The 21,734-nt window shown below is 39.1% G+C and overlaps 1 protein-coding gene across 1 annotated transcript; it reads right to left on the reverse strand.

Moving 5' to 3' along the window:
* Positions 1 to 816: 816 nt before the first annotated feature.
* On the reverse strand, positions 817 to 20,345 carry LOC129112002 (glutaminase kidney isoform, mitochondrial-like). Its single transcript, XM_054624175.1, has 19 exons — positions 20,302 to 20,345; positions 19,985 to 20,167; positions 11,377 to 11,473; positions 11,078 to 11,196; positions 9,451 to 9,580; positions 9,295 to 9,374; positions 8,925 to 9,088; positions 7,956 to 8,014; positions 6,082 to 6,114; positions 5,788 to 5,846; positions 5,546 to 5,612; positions 5,287 to 5,337; positions 5,019 to 5,195; positions 4,779 to 4,910; positions 4,246 to 4,338; positions 3,929 to 3,990; positions 3,773 to 3,849; positions 3,592 to 3,655; positions 817 to 3,302 (listed from the first exon to the last, which is right to left on the reverse strand). Exons 1-19 carry the CDS (start codon positions 20,343 to 20,345, stop codon positions 3,155 to 3,157), a joined length of 1,839 nt encoding a protein of 612 aa, XP_054480150.1. The 3' UTR covers positions 817 to 3,154.
* Positions 20,346 to 21,734: the final 1,389 nt, after the last annotated feature.

A 21,734-nucleotide genomic window follows, 5' to 3' on the forward strand; every position in this document is an offset into this window, starting at 1 on the left:
TATATTTGTAATTGTTTGACACTTTTTTATGGCATACCATGTGCCTGGATGATGAAAAGGAGTTAATAGTTTCTTACATTTAATTACACTGAAGGCCCTTTAAGTCATAAAATAACTCATGATAATTAAATGGAGATCTTAACTGGCTGTCAGTCTATTAATATGGCTACAAGATAACAAATAATGAAATGAAATATAATTAAAAAAACATTCCACACAATCTACTATTATTAAAATAGGCTAAAATACCTGGCCTACAAAAATACGTCACCCACGCACCACCATCATTCCTGAGGTGCGCCTCCTAGTGTTCAACACAAAGAAATGCATCTATTTACAGATGATAGAAAATAATAAACGTGGATTTGTGAAATAATTTGTTAAAACCTCATTGCATACACTTAAAAGAGATTCTTAGGTTGATATGAATACAGAGGACAAGACAAGAACTCATAACAGAAACATTTCCTTTGTCGTAATGTGGAACATTCTGGGTCCTAAATAAGGTAGAAAACTGGGGAGTAATGTGTGCTTTAATTAAGAATACACTTTGAATATTTGTTGAATAAACTGCATTATTTCCTCTCAATCCCACAAGCATAAGAAAATCTCTATGTACCCGAAATAGAGATATGTACATATATATATATATATATATATACATATATATGTATATGTATATATATGTATGACATCTCTCTGGAGTGATATCCAGCCAAACCAAAGAGTAACCAATTGAAAGTAAAAGCTCAACGATTTGTTAAAAAATACAGACATCCATTTGATTTTTATAACTTTTATTAAATGTTTGATCTGTGAATAAATATCTGAACTGTCTGCGACACCCAGCAGCATAAATATACATGAAGAAGAAAGAGAACGACACCAGCAAACACGTTACATTCAGAATACTTCAGTCGCTGCAAACAGAGACGGCCTCACATCTACGGCAGCCTGCAGGTCGAGATCAGCTCAAATCCAAACCGATAATCAAATCCTACAATCATTACATCCGTATTGCTAATTGCTTCTCGGAATATTGCAGTTTTTAAAGGTAGTTTTGTGCTTCTTTTTTACTTTTTAAAAACAATTCCAATCAAACTGAATGAGCTGATCCCGACCGGAGGAATTAAGATGCACTAGACTGGGACTGTGGATTGTTAATATCGCTGACATGTTGGTCGACCGGTTCACTTTGTCTTTACAGAAACAACATCCAAACTCCCAACACGCTACAAACACACAAAACCTCTGGAAAAACTAAACATCTGCACAACCGTTCAAGTATGACAGATTCTTCTGCACACAATAGATTTTTAAAAAACAATCGGTCTGCTTTATGAAGCTCCTTCAGTTTAGCGTTTGTGTTTCAGATCTGTTGTAGGAACAGACTGGCCTTCCTGAGTCCTCTGCAGGAACAATGTTTGAATACAAACCATCATCATGCATGTGATACATCACACAGTCAACACATTTCTGCACTAAAAGCCTTGATTTTGAAAAACATATTTAAAATACCTTTAAACACCAGTGGAGTGTTTACAGCATGAAATGAAAGGAACCTGTTCACTCAACAAAGGAAACTATTTGTTATTTGGTGTCAATTGCGGTTAAAAAGGTGCGTTTAAAGACTTCATCATGGGTCAGGAGTTAAATCCTCACGAGAAAATAACATTTTGTGGTAAAATGTTTCAAAAAGGTTAAATAAATAGTCAACTAAGAGCCCCAGAGAGAGATTACACATTTGATTTAATCCACTTTTGTATTAACTTTGGACCAATCCAGCAGCTGTAGTGCTTTGACTTTTGTCTCTCATTACAGTAATGTAACATCTTAATATATTAATATATTATAATAATGGCTGCATCATTTCATCAAACAGAAACATTCCTCACCACCATTTCTCACATATTGAGGAAACCAAATATTTGTTCTATTGTTGAGTGGAAGATTAAAAAATATAAAACAAAGTTACAGTAATTCAGCGCTGGCAGTGTCATATTTAATATCTAGAAACTCTTCAAACAAACAACCTGAACTTTGGCTGACTCGCTTACATTATTTCCTTATTATGTTAGACAAATAATAATCAAATAATTCAAATAAGGTGACCCAGAAAACAAAAATAACAGCTATTAGATAGCAAAACAAAAAGCTTTGAACTCATGTCGACCTCTAAAGGCGGAATATTTAACAGTTTAAATATAAATTTCCAGAGTTTCAGTGAAATCCACCTCAAGCACCTCCAGATCAAAGCTGAAACCAGATGTTCAACTACGGAACCACGACTTTACACAGCTTACACGTATTTACACTCATTTACACTCGTCTCAGGAACACACACACACACACACACACACACACACACACACACACACACACACACACACACACACTCACTACATGAATGTACACTTTATCTTAAACAGATAAATAAATATCACACATACAGAGACATCAGAGTGTTTTGGGGGAAAATACATTCCACCACGTTGTGATGATGAATGAAGGTTTTTTTAACCAGGGAACAAAACGCCCTGCTGCTTCTTGTTTTCAGCTTTTCAGAATAAAAACAAAAAGTTAAAAAGTAAATACCGGAGTCTGTCGAATCACCAGCCGCAGCTGAATTTACCCAGCATTCAACGTGGCGACTGGTCACTTCCTACAAAGTTACAAAGCTGATAAAATACAGAAGGAGAAATGAAATAACAGTATTTTCCCCACTAACAGTACGTACATTAATACAACATCTAGTAGCATGAGGAGGAGCTTTTATTCTGGAGGGGTGTGTGGCTGCCCTGTGTGTGTGAGGGAATGTTAAGTGTTTCTAAAGGATTTCTTCACTGTACAGTTTGTTTGGGTTGTCTTAATGTTTGAACTGTTCTCTACGTGTGTTATTAAATAAAATAAAATCTCTGATCAGATTTAAGACGTTTTCTCAGAACTCACAACCGTCCGGTTCTCTCCATCAGAGCAGACGGTCCAGGTTCTTCTCTCCATCAGAGCAGACCGTCCAGGTTCTTCTCTCCATCAGAGCAGACGGTCCAGGTTCTTCTCTCCATCAGAGCAGACGGTCCAGGTTCTTCTCTCCATCATAGCAGACCGTCCAGGTTCTTCTCTCCATCATAGCAGACCGTCCAGGTTCTTCTCTCCATCAGAGCAGACCGTCCAGGTTCTTCTCTGCGGTCTGCTTGTCGTCGGTGGGTTCCTGAGGGCTGTACTTGGTGTGGTAATCACGGAGGATGGTCACCACGTCGTGGTGGCCGAAGTGGACCGCCTCCTCCATCGGCGTGTTCCCCCACCTGCAGGAAACACGGAGGCGGAGCAGAGAGATGGTGGAGGTCATAAACACTCTGGTTGGGACGGTGTGAAAATGTTTGAGCGTGATGACGCCGTCGGCACTGGCTGCTGAAAATCACACTAATATAAACCTTCTTTATTTTATTGTGACTGGAATGAACTGGGTTCAAATCACAGGACATCAGAAAAATTTTTTTGCAACTAAAAATTTTTATAAAATAAATGATCGAGTAGCTTTTTGATTGTTTACATGAAACATTGAAGTCTATGAATGTTTAATAAAGTACTTACCTGTCTTTGGGAACTGGGTTGACTTTGCAGGCCTCCAGCAGGAAGCGAACCACCTCAGCATGTCCTGAAACACACACACACACACACACACACACACACACACAAATACACGAGTGTCAGCTGCACAAACACACTGATCAGAATGATCAACACATTGTTAAAGATCTCCTCATAGTTTTACCTTCAGCAGCCGCCACATGCAGCGCCGTCCTGGAGTCGTAGTCCCTCTGCTCCATGTCCATGGAGGACAACGCAAACCTGGACGGACAAACACAGACTCAGGAAACTGTCTCTGATGTTGAATGGGAACCTTTGTTACAGAGGAGAGCAGGTTTACCTCCTCAGGGCTGAGACGTCTCCGGTGTACGCAGCAAACAGCAGGTTGATCACCGACTTCACCTGAAACACAACGAGAGCATCACTGAAGCGGAGCAACAAGAAAACAGGAAACAGAAGAATCAGAAGATATTGTTTGTTTGTTTCCTTCCTGCATTTTCCAGCCAGATGACTTTACAGTAATTGTCCACCGGATGGAGCTGTGGATTAAAATGCTACACACAAGCTAATGCAGCATGGAGGCCTCTGAGCTGGAGAGAAGAAGAAGTGTAGGAGCAGCAGAAGAAGAGGAGGGGGGTGATGTGTTTCGGGACTCACCCTCTGGTCTCCTCCCTCCCTGCGAGGATCCAGCTTCTTAGCAAAGTGTCTCAGGTTGTCGTAGTTGTGGAAGTTACAGAGGGAGACCAGGTCCTAAAACCAAACACACATGGATGAAGTTACCAAACGTGAAGTCTGAGCTCGTTGGGATCATTTGACCTTCTGGGGGTCAATGACGCAGATAAACAAATGTTTTAGGTCATGATTGCAGAGATAATCATCTGAACAAACTCATCACATAACATCTGTCCAGGCTAAATAAAACAACTTATTCAGCCACATTCTACTTCCTGCCCCAACAACAAAATAAAATACATTTCATCAGGAGGTCAAATAGGAGAGGAACTTAGTTTATGTGTGATTTAATACAGCTGAAACGATTTGACGGAAAGAAACAATCCACAAGATTCCAGGTCTAAAATAAAGGAACACACTAATCTTTTATGATAAGCAGAGTATCTTCAGCTCACTTTTGAAGATACAAAATGCTTAAAATAAAAACAGAACTAGAGGAAGGTGAGAGCGGAGGTTACCGTGCAGAACTGGATTCCTCTGACGCTGTTTCCCAGCTTGTCCAGAGGAGGAGACCAACACATGATGCCCATCACGTTTGGAACAACCAGCAGGATCCCACCGGCAACACCGGATTTAGCCGGCAGACCGACCTGAAAGAGGAGGAGGAGGAGGAGGAGGAGGAGGAGGATGTGGTGAGCTGATGGAATACTTTCTATTCATGAGGAGCAGAGTGAATGTGTGATGGGAGCGATACTGACGTGGAAGGCGAACTGTCCGGAGAAGTCGTACATGCCGCAGGAATGCATCAGACTCAGAGTGTCTCGCACCGACTCGGGGCTCAGAACGCGCTCTCCTGTGATTGGACAGAAGCCGCCGTTGGCCAGAGTCGCCGCCATGACGCTGGCGCTCTCACAGGTCACCTCGATGGAGCACAGCTGACGGGGAGGATCAAAGGTTTTAGATTAATAAAGATATAATATCAACGCAAAAATAAGAATCCAGGGTGAGTTCTTTAGCTCCATGTACCTGGAAGTAGAAGTCCAGGATGGAGGTCATGTCTGTCCCCTCTGGAAAACACTGGAACAACAACAACAACGTCAACATGTAAACTGTCAACATGACGACTAACACACCTGATCACTCTGGAATAAAGAAAAACATCATCGCCTTAAAGAACAAAATCAGATAATAATGGAGAAGATACAGAGAATCTTGCAGCTACAATTTTAATTTGAACACAGAACATGAAATGAGGGCTGAGGCTGTAGGTGACCTTTGACCTCACCTTCTTCTCCTTCAGGTAGTAGCCGATGGCAAAGTTTCTGTCTCCAGACTCTCGCTCCGATTGGAAACTGGGACACAGAGAGAGAGGAGGGTTAGGTGTTGACGCAGCATGACTCAGCAGTTTGTGACTCGGCGGTTTCCTCTCCTCGGTCACACCTCACAGACCTCTTTATTCATTTGGTCAAATAATGAGTGTGTTTGATGATCAATGAAACATCCAGCAGTGTTTTGGGTTTTACTCACGTGGCGTTGCTGAAGCCGACGTACTCGTTTCCTGCCAGTTTGTTCATGAAGTTCATGACCTTCAGATCAGCAGAGTGACAGTCAGACAGACTTCATCATTGTTTCACGTTAAAGTCTTATTTCTTATCCTTTAATCGTTAAATCATTTAATATCTCAAATGTTATATTTTGGAAGGCCTCCCTGTCCATTAATCCATAAACAAAACAATCTTTCATTTATAGGAACAGTTTTGTACATTTGAAGCTCCAGTTCTTTTATGTTTAGAACAAACAAACACATTAATAAATACTCACATAATCAAACTTCTCAGCGTTGCTCGCCCCTTGCTGAAACACAAACACGATCACAGTATTAAAACGTTATTCTACCATCTAAAATACATCTAAAATACTTCACACTAACATTTACCCGTGTCACACCAGCACTATCATGTATGAGCCACGTTAAACTACGACAGGAAACCAGTAGAAGTTTACATCACTGCTGTTTTTACATTAAGGTTGAGCTCATCAGTAATGGGACCAGTCAAACCATCATGACCATGATGAATTAAGATTAGAGGTGGAGGACTAGCTGTAGATGGAGGAGGTGAAGTAAAACAGTTAACCCAAACTGAAAAGAATGTTTCATGGCGGTACAGTGACTGCGTCAGAATGCTTTCAGAGGACAGGTGTGTTGATTCTACGGAGCGGAGAGTTAGTTCATTTAAGGTGAAGTTAAACCGCGAGACCCTTGATCAACGAGGCACAGGAGGTGCCAAATGTTGCATTGTGGGAAACGTAGGATCCAGCTCTTTTGTTGAGCCATTAAAGACTAAAAGTCAGAATAGTTTGACTTTTGTTGCTTCAATTTTGACAATTCATTTTAATAATAAATCACTGGATCACCTCTTCAATCAATAATTAGGTTTCTACTCTGACATTATCGAATTTCATTGGGTATCTATTAACATAAGTAATATTTAACGTAGCCATGCTAGCTGCTGTGTGAGACTTTACTGAGACAAATGCTAACATCTGCATACAAGACACGTGCACAGATGTTTCCCCTGTCTATATTATTTCTTTACTCCAATCAAATGTATGCAAAATCAAAGATAAAATGATAAAATATATGTTTGATACAACAAACTACAGTTCTGCTACGGGAATTATGTAAACAGACTTGTTTGTCAGGTAGCTCGCAGTTTGAGTTCACATTTTGGTTTTAATAACTACTGTGCCCTTTAAATGTATCTGTGCTGAGTAAATCAATCTAAAGATATGAATACAAACATAACAATTAAACAAAGAAGTCCTCTTCTACAGAAAACGTATGAGCATGATATAAAACCAGTGTTTGAACTGTTTATAATCGAGACGTATAAACAGTGTTGGAGAATGCAGGTGAAAAGTATAAAGCCACATTTAAACATTCATAAACAGCCATGTGAAGGCTAAAAGCTTGTCACAAATCCAGACCAAAGAGGGAAAACATGATTAAAAAGGAAAAATTACCAACGTCATTGACCTGTTGCAGTGGTCATAATTTCCCAAAGATCCTAATGCTGTAAGATATGCAACAACACATAAAACCACACAACGAGCCTTGAACAGGTACATTACACATGAGAGTGTATTTAAAGTCTATATTCAGAGAGGAGGAGGAGGAGGAGGAGACGCATGCACAGAACCGGGATCGTTATTCTCATCAATGGACTCAAAGAATCTAAAGAAGAGACTATTATAAACTAGAATAATAATCATTAAACTGCTCGTCAGACTCACTGAGTTTTAATGTTTTCATTTAAATCAGCAGGAGGTGCTGTTGTGTGTCTGAGGATATTTAATGAAACAGGTAGAAGAGCAGTTTCTCTGATTACATCTGAGCTGGTCCCACTCTGTAAACTGTGTGTGTGTGTGTGTGTGTGTGTGTGTGTGTGTGTGTGTGTGTGTGTGTGTGTGTGTGTGTGTGTGTGTGTGTGTGTGTGTGTGCAGAATATCTGACCACTTCCAACCAAATCCCCTTTCAGCGTGATTAGAACCTTAATCTCCCCGTCCACAGTAATCTGGAGGAAACACTTATAATTCTATTTCATTATATTTCCCTTCGGACACGACTTTTATAGCTGCAGTTGGAAAATTCTGAAATCCTGACAGAGAAATAAAAATGTGTAAATATATCTGACCTTAATGAGGGAGGTACAGACGATAGCGCCGGCATTGACCATGGGGTTGTGTGGTTTATCTGCAGGAGACACAACAAAGCTTCTTATCAGCAAAGACAAGTCTGAACATGAATGTTAAAGATGGTTTTGGCCTTTAACTGATATGTGAAAGTGGAGGAATTGTAATACATATCAGCTTAGAGATAACATATTTATAAAAAGACATTCAGGAACATTTCTGAAAGAGTGAACATCAACATACCGAGGTAGTTAACTGCACAATATAACATTGTGCAGCGACACTCCCCTCTGGGTTTAAATCTTCTGATGCAACAAAACAGGACAATGCTTGAAAAAAACCAAAAAACATCTAAAAATACTCAACTGGAATATAATCTGCTCTGTTAGATAACAACAAAGAGAGGAAGCATGGAACCTTTCTCACCAGTTTCCATTCAAAAACACATGTTTTCACAGACGCTGACGTCTGCTGACAGGAAGAACCAACGAGTCCTACAGTTCAACGCTTTCACACAGAAACCCACTGATCAGAAGATTATTTTACCTTTGATTAACACTATTCTGAATATTTAAATACAATCATGTAAAATAAATCTATAGAATAAATACTTAATGCTTGCATTTCCCTCTCCTCAGAACATTTCAGACTTTAGGAAACTGGATGTCTTCTGTTAAACGTTTTCAGAGTCTCATTGCTTCTGCTCTGACTGGTTTTCACAGAGACACGTGCCAGCAGTGTGTCTTGTTTCCAGGTATTTAAGTCTCTGCTACACACTGACCCCTCTGTTTTATTCTGCTGCCGGAATGCAACCTCTCAACAACACTTTACTACAGTTGCATGGCAACCAGGCCTGGAGACGGATCCTCTCACGGTGAGTAAGGAGAGAAAGTCAACCACAGCTGGCTGAGTCACGACGCACAACAAGAGTGTGTGTGTGTGATCTGGTTATGGACTGGTTGCTTCCTCACCTTCCTCGTTGAGGAAGAGCTTGTTGAACCTCAGACCGCTGGGCTCCTTTCCGATGAAGCGGTGAACGTACTCGGTGCCGTGGTCGTGAACGGCGATGGCGTATTTCAGCGGCTTCACACACGACTGCAGACAGAAAGGAACCTTTGTGTCGCCGACCGTGTGCCTGAGAGGGAGACGCAATGAATATGCCATTACAGATTATCCTTTTTAGTTCACAAAAGTTCAGATCTAAAAGTCTAATCTTAAAGGGAAAGGTGGTTTAATGATATCTCTACGATGTTTCATTTACACTTCTGACTTTTAGATTGTAAGAAACTTCTAAAATGTGTTTTGTTCATGACATAGAGAGAATAAGAATCATAAGTGTACCTCTGTCCATCCACGGTGCACAGTGAGACGGCCCACAGGTCTGGGCTGAAGCGGGCCAGTTGGGGAATGTAGTCGGCCACCTACATCACACACATATACAGTCAGGTTTACACCAACACCTCCAACCACTGACAGTGTGCGTGTGTCCTCACCCACCTGCCCTCCAGACATGTTCTTGGCGTTGACGTAGAGCTCGTCCATGTGGGCGCAGAAGGACTGGAAGTCTGGGATGACAAACTTCTTCCTGAAGGCCTGGGTGAGCAGAACGATGTTGCTCTGGACACACCTGAGAGCGGAGACAACGGTGAGCTCAGGGGAGCCGTCTTTACTGAGTGGAAGTGTCTGTGTCTGTGTTTGTGTAACAGATGGTTATTTCTCCAAACAATCATCACCCTGGTTTCATAAATCTTGCTACTGGAGCTGAACTGGTCCAGTTCTTCACACACCGGCTGCCACAGTGAGACATCTGCTCTGGGACTCATATCATGTAATTAGAAGTGTTGTCTGTTGGAAAACGGTTTGCATTCTGCTTCAGTGCCTTTGTTTCAACGGTAAAATCTCCCGGTGACTTTAAACGTGAACACATCTCTGCACCAAACGGTTTGGTTTAAACTATTTCCCTGGTTTCCCTACGGCATAGGAGGAGAATAAACTAGAAAAACATTCACATATTTGTACATTACAGGCCTTCTCCCTTCTCCCAAGCATTGTCCTGATCCTCCGACACCTCCGACAGTAAACACTCATTATAAGGCGGTGTAACAGAGGCTGCTCCTCTCTGCTAGAGGAAGATTTGTGGCTCAGCTATCTCACTGCATCAAACCTCGTCTAATCCCTGTAGCGTGGGATCCCTGCAGAGAAAACACACGCTACACTCCACCGCCCGCTCACGTGATCCCTGAGCGAGGCCGAGCTCTATAAATAAGCCGGATGTGATGGACGCCAGCCAGCAGCAGCGCCGGCGCCGGGGTCTGATTCAGATCCCTGCTGAGCCCTCATATGCTCAACTCTCACCAAGCTGTCAGCCAGTTTCCTCTGGAGGGGAGAACAGCAGCAGTGGTGGTATGTTATCACACACATCCTTCTTTTGTTCTCTGAGTACTGGAGCTGCTTGTCTCAGTATTAAAACGTACACTTCAATGTGTGAAACACGAGCTTTAAATACAGACATGAAGAGGAGAGTCACGGCAGCTGATTATTGTAGCACACAGCCACAACATAATTGATTTGACCTGTGATGAAGGTCAGTGAAAGGTCATCACTTGCAACCACAACTATATAACAAATAGGATCCATCTTAAAATAATATCATTACCAGATGTTTAGATAATTCATGCATCCTTTACAAAAACACAAAGATCTTGCATCATTCCAAACGTGTTGGTTACATTTGACAGTTATTCCAGTGTTTTCTCCGTCGTCGTGCTCTTGATTGAATCCAGCTGGATGAAAACCTCCACAAAATGTCGCTGACGTGCAAACTGAGGAGTGATGAATAATTAATGACATGCGGTGTTGACCCTGTTCTGCAGAAGGGGAGTGCAGAGGAGTCTGACCAGCATCACATATTCTCGTGATCTGATGAAAGATTCATGCCGATTATAAAGGTGGAGCAGCACGCAGGACGTTACTTTAAGACAGCACTTACAAATAGTTTCTATAATAGACTGAATATGTTAATAATGAGCTTTTATACCTTTGCAAAAATCTGCAATTTTTGTAAAGCCTTTCCATTTTGAATGAGTATTGCAAAAGAAATATAAAGAAGGATAAATAAACGTACTTTTTGAAGAGGTGTCGGTCCAGCGCTCCGTCAGAGGTCGTCTTCACGGTCTGCTTCAGCATCTCCATACATTCTTTCAGACGGGGGTCTCCGGTACGAAGCCCCGTGGCTTTAAGAGCCTGCACAGAGGGGGGGGGGACATCAGGATTAACACAGTCTGACAACAAATCAATGAATCTACACACCGTGAACAAGAGGAGCCATGCTGCTCAGTGTTCAAGCAGAGAGAACAACGTTAAATGGTGTTAAATCTTCTGCAACTCATGAGTCTACTCATAGGCCTCTTTTTGAGGACTCACTGTGGTGAATTTGTGAGCAGGGATTTTCTCCTGGCCCTCTGCGATGGTGTAGAAGAGCAGGTCCTCCAGGCTGGGCAGGATGCCCGCCTTCCTTCTCCTGCAGGAGAGAGAGAGAAAAACACAACGCAGAGAAGTGAGAAAACATCTCCTGGAGTGGAGACGTGGAGGGGAGCTGCAGCAGAGGGAGGAGAAAGAAGCTTTTGGACTGCAAGGAGAAGCAGTGAGTAATAACTGGAGAACACGACTTACACTGACCTTAGGTCAGTTTTATAACCTGTGGAAAAGACGTGTTCCACAGGTTAATCTGCTGCCTTAAGGCCACTGTAATGCAAACTGTTAATGTGTATTTAGCTAGAATACCAGCCAGGGAGGAGCTCAAAAAGAATTGATCATCTTGATCTTTGCATTTATTCCTTTCTGCTTTTGTTTGGGTCGTGGGGACAAAGGTCGCACATAAAGACCAGAAAACAAAAATGTTTGATGAAGATGCTTCCTTACAAGCTTCTCCGTCCAACACGAGAGTGTGAGGGTTACAGTGTGGGAGCAAATCAGCCCAATAGAAGCTCAGTCTGGGAATTGTGCTGACCGGGCTTTAACGCTCTTGGCACGTTGCTGCCATGACCAGAGAGAAACAACCAGTACGGTCTCCTGAACTACATGCTTTTAAACATCTGGTCATTTTATCAGCTGGTATTATTATTATTATTATTATTATTATGATTCCCTGGCTGGTGTTCTCAGCGGCGCTTCCACACCAAGTCGTCTCTGGGAGGAAGGTTAGTGTCGGTCAGGAGGCTCACAGCAGGCGCTCTGCTATGATTCATACCAACACAAATTGGATTTGCACAAAGCTCTGGGTGCTCTGTCCTGCAATGCATCATGGGACACCGGCCTGTGCGCTAGGAGAGGATGTCTGAGGGTAAAGCTTTAGTCGGCCGGTGGCTCCTCGCTGCTAAAGCTCAGTTTGGACCTTTTGAGAACATGAGAGCAGAAATCTACCAGTTTGTGCTTTAAGTCTTTCAGGGTTTCCTCTGGATGTATTCAGCAGCAGTTAATGAAGTGATGCATCCTGGGGTTTTCATAAAGGTAGTCAAAGAGGAACATTCATGGAATCCTAAACCATTTCTCTGCTTTAGACGTAAATGTCATCTTTGAACCAGCCGTCTATCAGTCAACAATAAGCTTTTAGGGTCAAAGGTCATCATGTCTGGAGTTCAGATTAACGGCTGGAGATGTGAGACTGTAGTTTGTGCTGAGAGTCAGTAAAACACCAACACGCTGCTGCAGGACGATACAGAGGAAACACTGGGACCATTCAGATGATCAGAGTCAGAAAGTCAGAAATCCTCAGTGGGAAAATTAGATTTACAGCCAAGAAGAGTTCCTGTTTTACAGCTAAAAAATTAAAAATCAATTGATTTAGTGTCACCAAATGCTAAACAATACAACGGGGCGTGTTTTGAGTCAGCTTCCTTAAATTCCTGACTTTCCAACTCGAGTGTGGACGCAGAATTATTATTACAGAGTTAAAAATAATTCTCATGAACTCCAGATAAGCATTGTTGTTGTTTCGACCTTTAGGAACCTGAAACGTTTGTATTGCTTGTCGCCGTGGTCTGACCTCATTAATGGAGGATGATGTCTGCTGGTGAGGAAGGAATACACATCAGAGAGTGTGTTTACGGGGGAGACGAGGGAGGGATGGAGGTGAGGTAGAGGTAGAGGTAGAGGGGGGATTCAAGCGCAGCCGCTGGGAGGAAGTGAGGTCATGTCAAGGTGGGAGCGGTTATTGGCTTTCTGCAGAAAACCTCTACTTCTACTGGAAAACATTTAAAGAAAAAACAGGAGAAGTAAAATAAAAATAGAAACATACTTACAAATGCAAAGCAAGTAGATCAACAAGAGGGAGAGAGTGTGCAGAGGGAATATACTGATTAGAAACAGTGACAGTGACATTTACAGCATCAGCACATTAAACAATAAGCATCAATGTGAGAAACAAAATGGAACACAAATAATCAGATTATTATGAGTATGAATACTGGCATAATGCGTACCTGCTGTCAAAGTAACAAGAAAAAGTAGTTAATGAATGAAAACATTGGAGTTATGAATGTCATAAAAACATCACATCATTAGACGGCTGAATTTAAAGGATGCAACGAATTTCTTTGTTCTGAGGTTTTCAAGGATTGTATATACATCCTCATTGCTGCAAAAACACCCATAATCCTTTGCAAATTATCCATTTCCTGTCCCCCCAATTTGGAAACCAGTAAAATATGCGAGTGAACTTTCAGTTTTTTCACCTCAGCAGTCCTCCAAATCTGTCTGAACAAATTAGAAATAAGAAAACCAGTGAGGAGGAGAGAGACTTCTGTCTAGCCGACATATTTCACATCCAACGTGATGAATAAAGGGTTTATTTGGTTGTTGGAGCAGTGGAAGGACTAACAAAGACAGTTTAGTTGATTACTAAAGCCTGTTCTGAAGTAACATTATTGTTGAGTTAACGAGGCCTGTGAGGAGCATCCCCACCTCTGGAACATCTGGTTCTTCCTGCTCTCATTAGCGCCGAGCTTCCCTCTCTGTATGTTTTTTAAACGTCAGCTGTGATTCAACACACACAAGGTGAATTTAACGCTCCAAAAAGCTGAACTGTGATAATCTGCAAACAAACAGAGATGGAGATGTTGGTGGGTCAATTGTTCTCCGTCAAAGGGAACAGTGTCATGAAGTAAATGTGTGTTTGTTTTCAGAACTCCTGTCTCTAATACATGAAAAATGTAATTTATTTATATGCGTTTAATTTATAAATCCAGAATAATCAGGCCTAATTTTCACTGTGTAGAGCTGCAGGGCTGTGAATCAATAAATCAACATGTCTATTCCTGCATGCGTCTCATGTATCCACCAACAGATCAATAGTTTTGATTGTTTCACTGAAATCATTGTGAATAAAAACTCTTAAGGTTTTGGACTCCAGGAAGTTGTTTTAAAAGATGATTAATAGAGAAAATAATTGTCTGATTATATAAATATTTGCAGCCTTAGATTTAAGGAGATACAGTAGTTTAGTATTAGAAATTCCACTCAAAGAATTTAGCATATTAAATTTCACTCCAGAGAAGTGAAATGAAGATTGTCAGAGTGTTAATAATGTCAATAAATAAAGATTTATTTATATAACCAGCTCCTTTTAAAACTCTCCCCTCCACTATGGATTAATTCATTTAACTGACACACTTAAGATAAACTCATATTGTCTGCGAGGTCGGCTGGGTTTATTCGACCCGATCCACAGTGCTGCGTTCACTGCCTCCCAGATGTCATGACGAATGGGTGAGGAGTGAGGAGTGAGGAGTGAGGAGGGAGGAGGGAGGAGGGAGGAGGCCGACATTAAAGATGGAGCGTTGGAGAGGCGGCGCTGCACAAATCAATCTGTGCCCAGTGACTCATCCGACAACCGCCGGGCAGCACGCCAGCATCCAGGCTTTGGTGCAAAAACCGTGGAAAAATGACGTGGGAGGGAAAAGCTCTCCTCCATTCCAAACATCTCAAGCCCTTATTAACCGGAGCACCGCCTCAGGACGCTGGTAACCAGACTGGAGTCCAGGGTGGAGGCTGTCGGGCCCCGGGGACCTCAAACTACCCGAGTTGAGCTTCACGTCTGGAACCGAGGCCGGGACGGTTAATCTGTTTATTCGCAGTTTCGTCTATAAAATGTCACAATCTGCTTCTGTGTCTGAGCAGGGTCTAAATGTTCAATATTCCTCTGACCTTGATCACTAATAAAAATGATCAGATGACTTTTAATGACTGATAATCATTCACCAATAGTTCCTCAAAAACATTCAGCTTTCTCTTCTGCTGACTCACCAAATCTGAACTCTGCCTGCTGACGGTTCCTCCAACACTAATCTGTGACGTGGACATTTAACAGAGCGAGCCGGAGCGTCACTGAAACTGAAATTAAGCCTCCGGGGAAAAACAAGACTTTGCTGACAACCAGTCAGCTGAGCAAAGTGAGGAGATAAACATGGCCGACAGATAAAGCTAATTGTCTGTGAGGCAATGAGGCATTTGGGGGGGGAGTGACACATCTGGGAGACAATAACATCCCTACTTATACGGTATCAAACTGGATATTTACTAGTTTTGCTCTATTGGTCGAATAAAAGAAGAAAGCTGAAGATGCCTTCTTGGGCTATTTTATGAAAAAACAATTAAATAATCTGCATAAATTGATTATGAAATAAAAAAACAACAGCTCCTTATGCTATAAAAGAGCTTAAACATCCTAATTTGTCAATTTATGGTACAGAGACAGGATCAAGTTAGCAGTTTGTTTTCCAATTTTCATATACGACTGCTTGTTTTGGTCCCAATCATTCATAAAAAACATATTTGCTTGTTGCAGACGCAGCACTTTGCTGTTAAAAAGGCAACGTTCTGTGCAAACATTCCCACAACCCAAATGAATCTATCAAAGTGGATGATTGTCTTAATGGATGTCAGTGGGTTTGAAGTGGGAGGCTTCACCATCCCGTGTGAGTGATGGCACAGCGTTTTCTGTCATTAAACACTTTTAACCATCACCACGAGGACTCTCATCCTCACTTCACTCATTCCTCCTGTTGAACGATCACCTCCGTCACTCCATTACAGCTTTATCTGCTCACACACTGCAAATACTCCTCTGTCAGTAGACTGCTCTCCAATTCATCCAGGTCTGTTGGCAGAATACCAGCGGACCTGACACACAGCATGTGTTACATGTGTGATACTATGAACCCTCATAAATAACCATTAATGCATAATCCACGATAACGATCACCGTTTAGCTGCCTTCCTAGTTCCAGTGAGTGACCTTCATCAGACATTGAGTTGCAGCCTGGTGCGTCTGCATGGTGCATTACATTTAATTGAGACACATATGTTGTGTGCTGCAGATATGTTGCCATTTTGAAGGAGCTGGTGGCTGAGTGAGTCACCACATCTGTCTGTCTGGCTGCACACCACCGGCTTCCATTTCCTGCAGAAAAGATGCCCTACTCTAACATGCAATCCACATTGTTTTGAATGGAAGAGCCCAGTCAGTTTGCATGCAAACACTTACCAATCTGCATTGTGAATATCAACCATTTAACATAGAACTTGTGCATGCAACACCCTGGAGTCTTTGTGCTTTCTCGCTTCGCAGGCTTCTATAAATCGTGGCTGTACCTGGACCGTGGTCGTGCATCCTGCTACGGCCCTGCTGACACCGACTGCTACCACCATTATTATTATTACTAGTCACATTACTATTACTATTACCTGTACCATTAAGCATTTTAGCTTTACTTCCACCCTGAAGCCCTTTTTGCTTTCTCGCTTTGCAGGTTTCCATGAATCGTTGTGGTACCTGGACCGTAGTCGTGCCTCCTGCTGTGAGCCGACTGACACCCACTGCTACTTCCATTATTATTATTAATCACATTACTATCCCTATTTTCATAATTATAATTCTACTGTAATAATTGCTGCTGTTATTATAAGTAGTCTTATTATATGAATCATTTATGTCATATACATTGAATGTGTTGTATCTCTGTTATGCTGCTCATTCTGTACACATGACATCTACAACCAGCTCTGCTCCCAGCAGACCACATGACAATAAAAACACTGTGCAATAATGGTTAATATAGTTGTTTTTTTCTGTCTGTAAATATTATATTTCAGTTATTGTGTTTTTCTACTGTTTTTATTGCTTATTTATAGAGGTTTTTTATTTTATTTTTAATTTTCATTTTTACAGAGGATTATCTTGTCTTCTTTACTATGTCTCTTGTGTGCACTTTAACTCTATGCTGACTGTAAGGATGTGAGGGACTAATAAAGGATTATCTTATCTTATCTTATCTTATCTTATCTTATCAGAGGATGTATTGCATTCTCCCAGAGGATGTTCCTTTTTTCTCCCTGTTAAAGGGGTTTTTAAGGACAGTTTTTCCTGGAATGTGAGGGTCTAAGGACAGAGGATGTGAGGGTCTAAGGACAGAGGATGTGAGGGTGTAAGGACAGAGGATGTGAGGGTGTAAGGACAGAGGATGTGAGGGTGTAAGGACAGAGGATGTGAGGGTGTAAGGACAGAGGATGTAAGGACAGAGGATGTGAGGGTGTAAGGACAGAGGATGTGAGGGTGTAAGGACAGAGGATGTGAGGGTGTAAGGACAGAGGATGTGAGGGTGTAAGGACAGAGGATGTGAGGGTGTAAGGACAGAGGATGTGAGGGTGTAAGGACAGAGGATGTGAGGGTCTAAGGACAGAGGATGTGAGGGTGTAAGGACAGAGGATGTCTCATGTGTACAGATTGTAAAGCCCTCTGAGGCAAATTTGTAATTTGTGATTCTGGGCTCTACAAAATAAACTGAATTGAAAAGCAGAAAAGATGCCCTACTCTAACATGCAATCCACATTGTTTTAAATGAAAGAGCCCAGTCAGTTTGCATGCAAAACCCACCATTTAACATAGAATTATGCATGCAACACTAATAATGCATGCAACACACAAAAATGCATTATTAGATATTGCACAATGCATTATTAGATTTTGCATAATGCATTATTAGATATTGCATAATTCATTATTAGATATTGCACAATGCATTATTAGATTTTGCATTATTAGATGCATTATTAGATATTGCATAATGCATTATTAGATATGGCATAATGCATTATTAGATATTGCATAATTCATTATTAGATTTTGCACAATGCATTATTAGATTTTGCATATTATTCATTATTAGATATTTAATGCACAATGCATTATTAGATTATTAGATATTGCAAATGCATTATTAGATATTGCATAATGCATTATTAGATATTGCACAATAATTGCACAATGCATTATTAGATATTGCATATTATTAGATTTTGCATAATGCATTATTAGATATTGCATAATGCATTATTAGATATTGCACAATGCATTATTAGATATTGCATAATGCATTATTAGATATTTGCATTAATGCATTATTATTATTTTGCATAATTCATTATTAGATATTGCACAATGCATTATTAGATATTGCATAATTCATTATTAGATATTGCACAATGCATTATTAGATATTGCATAATACATTATTAGATATTGCATTATTAGATATTGCATAATGCATTATTAGATTTTGCATAATGCATTATTAGATATTGCACAATGCATTATTAGATTTTGCATAATACATTATTAGATTTTGCATAATGCATTATTAGATATTGCATAATGCATTATTAGATATTGCATAATTCATTATTAGATTTTGCATAATGCATTATTAGATATTGCATAATGCATTATTAGATATGTATTAGCATAATTCATTATTAGATATTGCATAATGCATTATTAGATTTTGCATAATGCATTATTAGATATTGCACAATGCATTATTAGATATTGCACAATGCATTATTAGATATTGCACAATGCATTATTAGATATTGCATAATTCATTATTAGATATTGCACAATGCATTATTAGATATTGCACAATGCATTATTAGATTTTGCATAATGCATTATTAGATATTGCATAATGCATTATTAGATTTTGCATAATTAGATATTATTAGATATTGCATAATATTATTAGATATTGCATAATTCATTATTAGATATTGCATAATGCATTATTAGATATTGCATTATTAGATATTGCACAATGCATTATTAGATATTGCACAATGCATTATTAGATTTTGCATAATTCATTATTAGATATTGCATAATTCATTATTAGATTTTGCATAATTCATTATTAGATATTGCACAATGCATTATTAGATATTGCACAATGCATTATTAGATATTGCATAATGCATTATTAGATATTGCATAATACATTATTAGATATTGCACAATGCATTATTAGATATTTCACAATGCATTATTAGATATTGCACAATGCATTATTAGATATTGCATAATTCATTATTAGATTTTGCATAATTCATTATTAGATATTGCATTATTATTAGATATTGCACAATGCATTATTAGATATTGCACAATGCATTATTAGATATTGCATAATTCATTATTAGATTTTGCATAATGCATTATTAGATTTTGCATAATACATTATTAGATTTTGCACAATGCATTATTAGATTTTGCATAATTCATTATTAGATTTTGCATAATTCATTATTAGATTTTGCATAATGCATTATTAGATATGGCATAATGCATTATTAGATATTGCACAATGCATTATTAGATATTGCATTAGATAATAATGCATTATTAGATATTTATTAGATGCATAATGCATTATTAGATTTTGCATAATTCATTATTAGATATTGCACAATGCATTATTAGATTTTGCATAATGCATTATTAGATTTTGCATAATACATTATTAGATATTGCACAATGCATTATTAGATATGGCATAATTCATTATTAGATATTGCACAATGCATTATTAGATATGGCATAATGCATTATTAGATATGGCATAATGCATTATTAGATTTTGCATAATACATTATTAGATTTTGCATAATGCTCCCAGCTGCAGGAGGAGGTGTGGTGACTCACTTCTCTGTGGAGGAGTCCTTGGATGCTTCATTGTGGCCGTCCCCCTTGGAGCAGAGGCCCCTGGTGCAGGTGAGGTGTTGCGGGGCTGCAGCCCTCCCTCTCCCCGCAGCAGCCCCCCTGCAGCCCCGCAGCACCCCTCCCCTGCAGCCTTGCGGTGCAGAAGCATGCGGTGTGAAGCAGCTCCTTGAGCACCACCGTGCACCGAAAATGTAGCATTTCAACCCCGAGGAGAGGAAGATGTGGATGTCTGCACGGAAGAGCTGCGGGTTTCACGGTGACTCGACGACGCAGACGCTCCTGTGTGGAGGACAACCTACCTTTCAGGCTGCGGCGGTGCTGATTGGATGACGATAAAGCTCATCGTCACCTGATTGGTCGATAGGGCTGTCAATCATCAGATAGCCTCACTTCCTGTTTGGACTGTGTTTGGTCATTCATCATCAGATTCCACATTTAATGGCCATTTTATAGCAATTATTAGAATAAATAAAAATACATGCTTTTATAATGTTTTAAAAAGTATATTTTCCCTCTTTATTAGAATAAATGAAAATGCATAAATATTCTAATATTTATGGGCTAGTATAGTTAAAAATAAATAAATAAAATTACCTAAATGTTCAATAATTGTTCAGGCTATTATTATAAACCTTTCTTTTGAATAAAATCATCAAACAGTTCACTTCCTGTTTGGACTGTATTTGGTCATTCATCATCAGATTCCACATTTAATGGCCATTTTATAGCAATTACATACTTTTATAATGTTTTAAAGTACATTTTCCCTCTTTATTAGAATAAATAAAAATGCATAAATATTACCAGAAATACACTAATATTTATGGGCTAAAAAATAAATAAATAAATAAAATAAAAATAAAAATAAATCAATTAAATGACCTAAATGTTCAATAATGTTTTAAAGTATATTTTCCCTCTTTATTAGAATAAATAAAAATGCATAAATATTACCAGAAATACACTAATATTTATGGGCTAGTATAGTTAATTAAATAAATAAATGTTCAATAATGTTTTAAAGTACATTTTCCCTCTTTATTATGGGCTAAATACAAAATACATTATAGAACCAAAGCAATCCTATATTACAGAAAAGTATATGACAGATCCAATTAAGCACTAAAATAATATTATTGTGGGTAGAAAATGCAGAAATATTACCAGAAATACACATTTAATGGCCATTTTATAGCAATTACATACTTTTATAATGTTTTAAAGTATATTTTCCCTCTTTATTAGAATAAATAAAAATGCATAAATATTACCAGAAATACACTAATATTTATTTTATAGTTAAAAAATAAATAAAAATAAATCAATTAAATGACCTAAATGTTCAATAATGTTTTAAAGTATATTTTCCCTCTTTATTACAATAAATACAAAGACATTACATTATAAAGAAAAGATATGACCAATTAGCAATAATATTATATGTGGGTAGAGAAATACACTATATTTATGGGCAGAAAAAAATAAATCAATTAAATGAAATGTTCAATAATTGATCCAATAAAATAAAACAGCACTAAAATAATATTATTGTGGGTATATGATAAAATGCAAAGAAATTACAATAAATAAAAATGCATAAATATTACCAGAAATACACTAATATTTATGGGCTAGTATAGTTAAAAATAAATAAATTAAATTACCTAAATGTTCAATAATTGTTCAGGCTATTACTATAAACCTTTCTTTTGAATAAAATCATCAAACAGTC

Source organism: Anoplopoma fimbria, chromosome 22 (assembly GCF_027596085.1).
Source record: "Anoplopoma fimbria isolate UVic2021 breed Golden Eagle Sablefish chromosome 22, Afim_UVic_2022, whole genome shotgun sequence".
NCBI classification, from domain to species: domain Eukaryota; kingdom Metazoa; phylum Chordata; class Actinopteri; order Perciformes; family Anoplopomatidae; genus Anoplopoma; species Anoplopoma fimbria.